The 10,854-nt window shown below is 56.7% G+C and overlaps 2 protein-coding genes and 1 non-coding gene across 3 annotated transcripts; 1 reads left to right on the forward strand and 2 right to left on the reverse strand.

The window, feature by feature from the left end:
- Positions 1 to 2,238: 2,238 nt before the first annotated feature.
- Positions 2,239 to 7,981, forward strand: B0T15DRAFT_492099 (glycosyltransferase family 2 protein; the record flags this gene model as incomplete). The annotated part of the gene is made up of 3 exons (XM_062866839.1): positions 2,239 to 2,546; positions 2,602 to 7,853; positions 7,950 to 7,981. 3 exons carry the CDS (start codon positions 2,239 to 2,241, stop codon positions 7,979 to 7,981), a joined length of 5,592 nt encoding a protein of 1,863 aa, XP_062722342.1.
- Positions 7,982 to 8,945: 964 nt separating this feature from the next.
- Positions 8,946 to 9,052, reverse strand: B0T15DRAFT_t106. Its single transcript has one exon. It is a non-coding gene; the product is annotated as a tRNA-Leu (tRNA).
- A 309-nt stretch (positions 9,053 to 9,361) lies between these two features.
- On the reverse strand, positions 9,362 to 10,742 carry B0T15DRAFT_509929 (glutathione S-transferase; the record flags this gene model as incomplete). The annotated part of the gene is made up of 6 exons (XM_062867829.1): positions 9,362 to 9,619; positions 9,698 to 9,722; positions 9,783 to 10,272; positions 10,333 to 10,420; positions 10,494 to 10,670; positions 10,734 to 10,742. 6 exons carry the CDS (start codon positions 10,740 to 10,742, stop codon positions 9,362 to 9,364), a joined length of 1,047 nt encoding a protein of 348 aa, XP_062722343.1.
- Positions 10,743 to 10,854: the final 112 nt, after the last annotated feature.

Consider the following 10,854-nt stretch of genomic DNA (forward strand, 5'->3'; position numbering starts at 1 on the left):
TGCGACTCGACGCGAGAGGCATGCTTTTTTTCTTTACATTATTACATCTTTACACTACTACATATCCAAACCAGGCACTGTACGGATTACAATACACTACAAGTGAATCTTAGACGCGCATAGAAATTTGAAGTCTCGCATTGCATCCCACCTCTTGCTTGACAGGAAAGCAGCCAGCAACTCCCCAAGTGCCACGCACCCAAGTGAGAAAGTCCCGTCTTCCCGTAGGTAATGGACTCTCTGTTGGTGTCCCTGAATCCTCGAGGATTCGTGTTGCTGTAAGCCAGAATGGTGGCGAAACGACTGGGGAATAACCATCCGAAGAGAATGCGGCGATGCAGGCCTAAAAAAGGGTCGGGCTTTCGGCAGCACCCGCATGGTCGAATACGAGGCCCTGTCAAGACATGAGACGGCAATGACTGGACGGTTTGCTAACAGCATGCGATATCCACCACGGGACCTCTCTGAGCCTCGCGTACACTGACGGATCGTTTGGTACGTACCCCACGCATCCACGTTCCCGGTACCTAAAATGTCGTCGAAAACGAACAAACACTCAGGCTGCTTCCATTACTTTCCCTGATGCAGTTGAAGACGTAACACGTTAACTAGTAGTTACCATATGCGTACCTAGATATTCAACTGTTCCTGAAGTGTCGGCGGTAGCATGGAGTTAACTTCCGTGCCTCGCTAACGTTGACCTTTCAATTTTCCTGGAGGTTCCTGGAGATTCTTTTTTTAGCTGGTACCCACCTTCGACATTCTCTCCAAAATCTCAACCGACGGAGTGGATCTTAGAGAATAAAGGCACAAAGTGAGGCGCTCGGTAACTTCCATTGCACCAACAAGTCAACTGCCAGTGCAGCGAAGAGTAGACGTGCTTGTCCAAGCTCAAACGGAGGTATGGAGGTGGATGAGCAACACGCACCGGCGCCTCCTGAGAGGCACAAGCCATGGGTTAACAAGTTTCAATTCCTTTCCGATCCTCTGCCTAGTACGAGCCACAGAGCAACATATTCTCATACGCCCTATGCCGTCGGCGTCTGGCACAGCGAGCTTGTCTAGCTGCTGGATGCTTTCTGTGTGGCAAGCAAACCTAAGGTGATCTCTTGCTATGTCGTGGTCACCGTTGATCTCTTGGAAAATGGTGGGCTTCAGTAAGTAAGTTATTATCCGTATAGACTGGACCTCGTTATCTTGTATGCAACATCTAGCACAGCCCTATGTGTACCGTCGTCAACGATCAGTTTCGACGAGAACTACTGTAGTCATGTCATATCTATACAATACGATACGGGACCAAGACGGCGGCTTCGAACGAGCCAAGCATCAGAAGCCGGAGCTCGCGATGTAAGCCACACGACCTGTGGGCCACTACCAGTGGAGTCTGAGCGCTGCTTATGCGGGACGTATCGAAACTTTCACCCTTCGAAACGGTTTCAAGCGGGGGGTGGAAAGCATTTGGAATTACGGACGGCTTTCGAAGCATTTCCGTCAAACCGTGTATGTAGGTACATATGGAATTCTTTGGCATGGTCAAGAATGCATCAACAAAACTCCCGATATGGGCCGATAGCGTTGCGTTCCAGATCTTGTTTATTTTGAACGGCAACCGGGAACTTCGATCCAATGGAAGGCTCGGCCCCGCCCCTGCCAATCGACGGGGGATGAGCCCACTCAGCTCGTATGAAGAATCTGCACACTCGGCAGTTATAGTACGCCGTAGCATCAACAAGCTCGGAAAAAACAGTCCACTCACTCCCCTTTTCCCTGTCTCCCAGGCCAGCCCCGGACGGCCAGGCGCGCAGTGCAAGCAGTTGTTGGAAGCCTTTGGCCCAGAAGGAGTTGCATCGTCCAGGCGACTCCGGTCCCCGCTTGGCATTTTGTCGTCCTCACTCAACTGCCCAAGTCCCTTCGTTCTCAACGTTCGTTTTGACGATTTGCACTTCGCACTCGACTGACATTCGTTTGCCCTGGCTTCCCCCAGCTGCTAGCCTCAGTTTAATATTTGTCCTTTTTATTAGCATCTCATATTACCGCCCATTCCGTCGTTGCCAAGGGCGTTGGACCCCATTAGCGGTTTAGGGGAAATTTCCCAGGCTCCGGACGCCAGTCTCGGAGAGCATCAGACCAAAACACCAAGGGCACACAACCGGTCTGTTGTCGATTGTAGCGACTGTTACGCTGTGACAGCGCTCTCACGGTTACCACGACCAGCTCGCGGCAGCGTCGTCCATCATGGCGCTCAACCTGCCGCCGTTGGGCGGGAACAGCGGAGGAGCTCATACGCAACCGTCACTGCCCTCGCTGCCCGCCCATTCCCAATCCGATACGCAGTTGACGGCACACCTCGCCAGTCGCTTCCATGTCTCGCTTCCGATCTCGCGTCTCTCGTCGCACGCGCTCGTCGCCATCAACACATACACCACCTCGACCAAGGGAGATGGCTCCCGAGACTCGTCTGCCATGGCTGCCGCCGAGGACATGGCAGAAAGGGCCTTCCTCCGGCTGGGTCACCGCACAGAAAACCAAGCAATTCTTTTCCTGTAGGGCGCATTGGAAGTCGTGGTAACCCCGTGAGAAATGCTGACTCGTTGGTAGGGGTGAATCTGGCTCGGGGAAGACCACTGTGCGATCCCATCTCCTGACCGCGCTCCTTAACCGGTCCTCGACCCCCTTATCCGCCAAGATATCCCTTGCCGCCTACGTCTTCGACACGCTCACCACCACCAAGACCGCCACAACACCGACGGCCTCCAAGGCTGGTCTCTTCTATGAGCTCCAGTACGACACGGCGTCCACCACAAACCCGGTCCTGATTGGCTCCAAGCTGCTGGATCATCGGTTAGAGAGGAGCAGGATAACGGATGTCCCCACGGGTGAACGGAATTTCCACGTGCTGTACTACCTCTTGGCTGGTACGAGTGCTGCCGAGAAGTCCCACCTCGGCTTTGACGGGCCCGAGAAGAGGTGGAAGTATCTGGGGCATCCTACCCAACTCAAAGTAGGGATCAATGATGCCGAGGGGTTCCAGCTGTTCAAGACGGCACTGCGGAAACTCGAGTTCCCGCGCAGTGAGATTGCCGAGATCTGCCAAATTCTCGCCAGCATCTTGCACATCGGCCAGCTGGAGTTCGAGACGACCTCCAGCACAACCGCAACGGGAGACGACAGTGGCGGCTTTTCGCACGAGGGCGCCCAGACGGTAACGACGGTGAAGAACAAGGATGTGCTCGGCATCGTTGCTGCTTTCCTTGGGGTCGGCACCACGGAGCTCCAGACGACATTGGGCTACAAGACAAAGATGATCCACAAGGAGAGGGTGACCGTCTTGCTCGACCCGGCCGGTGCTCGGGGGAACGCGAAGGAATTGGCGAGGACGCTGTACTCTCTGCTCGTTGCCTACGTGATTGAGAGCATCAACCAGAAGCTGTGCGCTTCCGAGGAGTCCATCGCAAACACCATTTCCATCGTAGACTTCCCCGGGTTCCAGCAAGTGTCGTCGACCGGTTCGACCCTCGACCAGCTTCTCATCAACGCTGCCGCCGAGTCGCTGTACAACCTGACACTGCAGAACTTCTTCGATCGCAAGGCAGACCTGCTCGAGACAGAGGAGGTGGCGGTGGCGCCTACCAGCTACTTCGACAACTCGGACGCGGTCAAGGGGTTGCTCAAGCCGGGCAACGGCCTCCTCAGCATTCTGGACGATCAGACGCGCCGCCACCGCACTGACATGCAGCTGCTGGAGAGCCTGCGGAAACGCTTCGAAGGCAAGAACCCGGCCATCGTGGTCGGCGCAGCCACGGCCAAGCTTCCCGGTAGCAACTTCTACACCGAGAACACGGCGGCCACCTTCACCGTCAAGCACTTTGCCGGCGAGGTGGATTATCCCATCAAGGGCCTGGTCGAGGAGAACGGCGAGGTCATCTCGGGCGACCTCATGAACCTGATCAACTCCAGCAAGAGCCCATTCGTCGCCCGCCTGTTCGGTCAGGAGGTGCTGCAGACCGTCGTCCATCCTCAGGAACGGACAACCGTCATGCAGGCTTCCGTCAGCTCCAGGCCAATGCGCGCGCCCAGCGTAATGCACAAGCGCGGCCGGCCGGCGCTCAATGCCCGTTCGCGGGCTGCTGAGCGCGACGTGTCGGTTGGCCAGGGCAGCGACTCGAGCGGGCACAAGCGGACAAATAGCGCCCGCGCTGGCTCGGAGCAGGGCGCCTCAGGCCAGTTCCTCTCGGCCCTCGAGAACGTGACGCGGTCGATCACGACGCCCGGCACGAATTGCTACTTTGTTTTCTGCCTTAAGCCCAATGATCGGCGCATCGCCAACCAGTTCGACAGCAAGTGCGTGCGTGCGCAGGTGCAGACGTTCGGTATCGCCGAGATCAGCCAGCGGCTACGGTCCACCGATTTCAGCTTATTCTTGCCCTTCGGCGAGTTCCTGGGCCTGGCCGACACCGAGACCGTGCTTGTGGGCAGCGAGCGCGAGAAGGTGGAGATGGTCGTCGAGGAGAAGCGGTGGCCGAGCAACGAGGTTGCCATCGGCGCAACAGGCGTCTTCCTGAGCGAGCGCTGCTGGATGGAGATCGCCCAGCTGGGCGAGGGAGCGTCCCAGTCGGGCCGGTACGGGCTCCCGTCCGACGCAGGCGATTCCAACGCTGCCGACCCGTTTGGTGTGTCCAAGGAGCGCCTGCTCCTTGCCGGGACCCCGGGCGGCCTCGCGAACGAGAAGAAAGGAGGCTACTTTGGCGTCAAGGAGGTGGACGCACGATCCGAAGCGGGTGTGTCGGCGTACGGGGGCGGCGATTTGTTCAAGAACCTGGACACGCGCGAGCAGATGGCCGAGCGCGGCAATGAGAAGGACATGGCCGAGGTCGACGAGTACAAGGACAGCCCGGCTCGCAAGCGCTGGGTCTGGGTGACCTATGCGCTTACTTTCTTCATCCCGGATTTCCTCATCCGGACCATCGGCCGCATGCCGCGCAAGGATGTGCGGCAGGCCTGGCGTGAGAAGCTGGCCATCAACGTCATCATCTGGTTCAGCTGTCTGCTGGCCATCTTCTTCATGGTCGTCTTCCCTATGTTGATCTGCCCGCACCAGTACGTCTACAGCCCGCAGGAGTTGTCGTCCTACAACGGAAAGGACGGCCGCGAAGCCTACGCCGCCATTCGCGGCCAGATTTTCGACATCGGCGCCTTCTCGACCCGGCACTACCCCAATTATCTGCCGAAAAAGTATATCACCCAGTACGGCGGCTTGGACATCACCTCGCTCTTCCCCGTGCAGGTGTCGGCGCTCTGCCAAGGCCAGTACGGCGAAGTTGCGCCGTCCGTCCTGCTCGACTACAAGTCTACCAACTTGACCGGGTCGGCAAATGTCATCAGCAGACAAGATCTCAACGCCAGGTACCACGACTTCCGGTACTTCACCAACGACAGCCGGCCGGACTGGTTCTCGCAGCAGATGAAGATGTTGCGGGCCAACTACAAGGTCGGCAACGTGGGCTACTCTGTCGAATACGTCAAGTCGCTCAGCACGAAGGAGCAGGTCATTGCCATCCTCAACGGCCGTGTATACGACATGACAACGTACATCGTTGGGGGCCGGAGGCAGCAGGTCCCGCCAGGGGCGGCGCCGCCGACGGATCCCAAGGCGGGCGACTTCATGCACCCGCTCGTGGTCGAGCTTTTCCAGCAGCGCAACGGCGATGATATTACGACGCTCTGGCAGTCGCTGGGCATCGATGCCGAGATGAAAAAGCGGATGCAGCTATGTCTCGACAACCTCTTCTACGTCGCCGACGTGGACACGCGTGCATCCGCCAAGTGCATGTTCGCCGAGTATCTGGTCTTGGCCGTTTCCATCCTCCTTGCCGCCGTCATTGCCTTCAAGTTCTTCGCCGCTCTACAGTTCAGCACCAAGAACATGCCCGAGAATCTGGACAAGTTCGTCATCTGTCAAGTGCCGGCGTATACCGAAGACGAGGAGTCGCTGCGCCGCGCCATCGACTCATGCGCACGCATGCGCTACGATGACAAGCGCAAGCTCTTGGTCATCGTCTGCGACGGCATGATTATCGGTCAGGGCAACGATCGGCCCACGCCCCGTATCGTGCTCGACATCCTGGGCGTTTCCGAGACGATCGATCCGGAACCCCTGAGCTTCGAGTCGCTGGGCGAGGGTCAGAAGCAACACAACATGGGCAAGGTGTACTCGGGCCTGTATGAGGTCCAGGGCCATATCGTGCCCTTCCTCGTCATCGTCAAGGTCGGCAAGCCGTCGGAGGTGTCGCGGCCCGGCAACCGTGGCAAGCGTGACTCGCAGATGATCCTTATGCGCTTCCTCAACCGCGTGCATTACAACCTGCCCATGAGCCCGCTGGAGCTCGAGATGTACCACCAGATCCGCAACGTCATTGGCGTCAACCCGACCTTCTATGAGTACCTGTTTCAGGTCGACGCAGACACCGTTGTGGCCCCCGACTCGGCCACGCGCATGGTTTCGGCCTTCCTCGACGATACTCGCCTGATTGCCGTGTGCGGTGAGACGGCGCTGACCAACGCCAAGTCGTCGTTCATCACCATGATCCAAGTGTACGAGTACTACATCTCGCACAACCTGTCCAAGGCCTTTGAATCGCTCTTTGGCTCCGTGACCTGCTTGCCCGGCTGTTTCTCCATGTACCGCATCCGCGCCGCCGAGACTGGCAAGCCGCTGTTCGTCAGCCGCGAAGTTGTCGAGGCCTACTCGACCATCCGCGTCGATACGCTGCACATGAAGAACTTGCTGCACCTGGGTGAAGACCGTTACCTCACGACGCTGCTGCTCAAGTTCCACAACAAGTACAAGACCAAGTACATCTTCGACGCGCACGCCTGGACGGTCGCTCCGGACTCGTGGACCGTGTTCCTCTCGCAACGCCGCCGCTGGATTAACTCGACCGTGCACAACCTGATGGAGCTGATGCCCATGAACCAGCTGTGCGGCTTCTGCTGCTTCAGCATGCGCTTCATCGTCTTCATCGACCTGCTCTCGACCATCGTCCAGCCCGTCACCATCGCATACATCGTGTACCTGGTCGTCATGGTGGTCGAGAAGCCCGACACCATCCCCATCACGGCCTTCATCCTCCTGGGCGCCATCTACGGTCTGCAGGCCATCATCTTCATCCTGCGCCGCAAGTGGGAGATGATCGGCTGGATGATCCTGTACGTGCTCGCCATCCCCGTCTTCAGCTTCGGCCTACCGCTCTACGCCTTCTGGCACATGGACGACTTCAACTGGGGCAACACGCGTGTCGTGGCCGGCGAGAAGGGCAAGAAGATCGTCATCTCGGACGAGGGCAAGTTCGACCCGGCCAGCATCCCGCGCAAGAAGTGGGAGGAGTACCAGGCCGAGCTGTGGGAGGCCCAGACACAAGCGGGCGGCCTGCACGACGACGCCCGCTCCGAGGTCTCGGGCTACTCGTACGCCACCCGCCCGGGTGTGCCGCACTCCGAGTACGGCGGCTACGGGCCGAGCCGCCCGGGCTCCACGGTCGGGTACCCGGCCATGCCGACGGCGCCGAGCCGCATGTCGCTCGCCGCGTCCGAGATGCTCATGCAACCCGGCGTCAATAACAACAGGATGAGCCAGTTCGGCGGGTCGCAGTTCCTGGGCCCGTCGGCGTCGCAGCCCGAGCTGGAGCTGAACAACCTCGCGGGCCTGCCCAGCGACGACGCGCTGCTGGCCGAGATCCGCGAGATCCTGCGCACGGCGGACCTCATGACGGTCACTAAGAAGGGCGTCAAGCAGGAGCTAGAACGCCGGTTCGGCGTGCCGCTTGACTCGAAGAGAGCTTATATTAATAGCGGTGAGTTTTCTTTTCTTTTTTCTTCCTTTTCCCCCCCCCTCTCCTAGGTCTGTCGATGAGATGAAATAAATGGTATACTGACTTCTTTGGCGATAGCGACGGAAGCGGTTCTCTCTGGACAATTGTAGAGTTGCTTTCCTGTCCTGCGCCCGTCCCGTTTGGATATTTCGATCCCATCCGATCTGACTTGGGATATCGTAATTTAATGAGGGCTGTTCTTTTTTGCATTGTCTGGGAACGGGGTTTGTTGACCTGAGCTAAACTGAATTGGATTGGAGTGAATCCGGGTTGTTCTTGAAAAAAGAAGGACATGTGTTGTGCGCTTTTTCGTTGAGGGTTGAATGGGAATATTGTCATCGCCATCATCATCGTCATCGTCGGTCATGTTATAATGGCAGCTCATCCAGTCATCCACCCATCCATCGATTGTCGAGTTTTATCTCTTCGTCTCTTGTCATCTGCCGCGTCTGTCTTGCCGCGTCTGTCTGGTCTACATCATTGTTTTGTTTTGGGGATACACAACGGGTCATCTATCTGTATTTATCTGTAACTGGATCGCCTGTGCTTTTGCTGCCCTTTGGCTAATCTCTGTATTGCATGCGTGTTTCAAGTAAGGGTTGTGGTTGGTGGTGCGGGTGTGACTTTCGTGAGATGTGGTCTTGCTCCAGGAGGTGTTCGTGTCCCTTTGTGTATGTGCGTATGTGTGTGTGTGTGTGCCGGTACTCTCCTTTGAAGGTGTCAGATTCACAGGAGATGAGAGGACCTAAATGGGGGGAAGGATACTCGGTACTTGTGTCCGAGGGTAGGTACTATATCATACATACCGAACTTGCTCTATGTGAACTTAGGGGACATATAGGATATAGGTGATGTGACAAAAGGAACTTATGTGGCCCTTGCCATAGATTCGGCCGAGGGGTTACTTGGTGGCTTTCTTTGATTAGGTAGTTTTCTCCTCCTGATAAAGTTGTAACTATGTGTTTACTCATTGCTTTTATCATCGGCTTCAGGGCAGCACGCAATGAGGGAATAAACTAAGGTGGGAGCAACTAAAAAACAATTGCATTCCCTACCCTGGGAGGGAAAAGCTTATGACAAGAGTGGGATTCGAACCCACGCCCTTTCGGACTACGGAACCTTGGAGGTTAAATTAAGGGTACACCTTAACGTAGCGCCTTAGACCGCTCGGCCATCTTGCCTTTTGATTATGGACAGCTTATGCAAATCTTATACCTATAAGGCCCATTTACAACAGTCCACAGCCGACCCTTCCATCACGCCTGTCACTCTTACCACCTTGGATGAGTTTTCCACGCAGTTCAATTGCTTTTCATGCCATGCCTTCATTTCATTTCACTTCATCCCATTTTGTCGAATTCCATTCTCACCGATGCTGCCTAATTCGCTACATAGGGTGCTCATCCGCATTATCAATTCTCAACTAACCACTCCCGCGTCCCCCTTCCTCCCTTTTCTTTACGGAACGTTCCTTTACACAGTAGTCCTCCTCAGCGCTTCCCCTGGTAACCCACAACCACAACCTCCTGATCCAGCGGCAGGATATCCGGCACGGGCCCGACAGGCGTGATGCCGTGCGGGTTGATCTGCGGGTGCGAGCGCGTGTAATGGTTCTTGATGTGCAGGAAGTTGGTCATGTCGCGGAAGGCCGGGACGGTCCAGTACAGGTGGCGCATCCAGCGGTGCAGCGCCGGGTAGCCCGAGCGGATGTCGCGGATGTTGCACTTGAAGTGCTGCACGTAGACGGGCTGTTTCCCAGGGGATCAAGTTAGAACGATTTGAATCGTGGGGTGGTGGGGTGTGTGATCTAAATGGGAAATACTTACGTCGAACCGGATGATAGTCACAAACCTGGTGAGGATTTCATCAGCATTTCTTGGTCAAGAGAACATAGGCTAATAAGGAACTCACAGCCGGATGTCGACCTCCGTAATCGTCTGGCCGAACCAATATGGCCCCTCGGCGGCCGTCTTCTCCAGCCAGGCCTCGGCGCGGTCCAGGGCCTCGAACAGCGCCACGACGGCCTTCTCGTACGCCTGCTGGGTGGTGGCGAAGCCAGACTTGTACACGCCGTTGTTGATCAGGTCGTACTGCCACTCGTGCGTCTCGTCGATCTGCGCGCGGAGATGCGCCGGGTAGAAGTCGATGGTGCGGTGCTTCTCGTCGACCAGGTCGTTGAACTCGGTCGAGAACATGCGCAGGATCTCGCTGCTCTCGTTGTTGACGATGGTCTGCGTCTTCTTGTCGTACAGCACGGGCACGGTGAAGCGCCCTTCGTACTGCGGGTTCGCCTGGAAATAGACGTCGCGCAGGTGTGTGAACTTCTCGTGCCCCGGGACGGGGTCGGGAACGACATTCTCCCCGGCCGCGTCGGTGTCGTCGGCAGTGGGGAAGCGCCAGCCTGGGAAGTAAGTACCGGTTAATATTGACCTGTTCCAGTTCCTAAAAATTGTCAACTCACCCTTCGGCCCCATATGCCAATGCACAGACGAGAAGGAAATCACCTCCTCCAGACCCTTGAGCTTCCTCGCAATCAACACGCGTGTGGCCTATCACATATAGTATCCCTTAGTCGTCTCACTCAGTATGACCAAAAAAAAAAGGAACAGGTCCTCCACTCACCCACGGACAAGCGTAGCTCACATACAAGTGATACCTGCCCTTCTCAGGCGGGAACCGCGCCCCTGGCTCGCGCGAGATACAGTCGCGGAAGGAGCTCTGCTGGCGCTTGAACTCGCCCGACGGATCGCCGGGCTTGACCCAGTCCGTGATCTTGCCTCCTGGCGTGTCCTGGGCTGCCTGCAACTCAGGGGATGCGGGTTAGCCAAAGTTAGCAAACTATTTTAATACTGCGTTCCTCACTCCCTTCATGTTGATACCAATCCCAAACCCCAAAATGAAAGTAATAAAGTGCGACTTGCCATGGTATAAGTCCGGACTCCTGAATCCCGTGCAAGTGCAAGTACACTCCGTCGACTGGGTA

The sequence above is a fragment of the Chaetomium strumarium genome, assembly GCF_033439665.1.
Source record: "Chaetomium strumarium strain CBS 333.67 chromosome Unknown B0T15scaffold_3, whole genome shotgun sequence".
Lineage (NCBI taxonomy): Eukaryota > Fungi > Ascomycota > Sordariomycetes > Sordariales > Chaetomiaceae > Chaetomium > Chaetomium strumarium.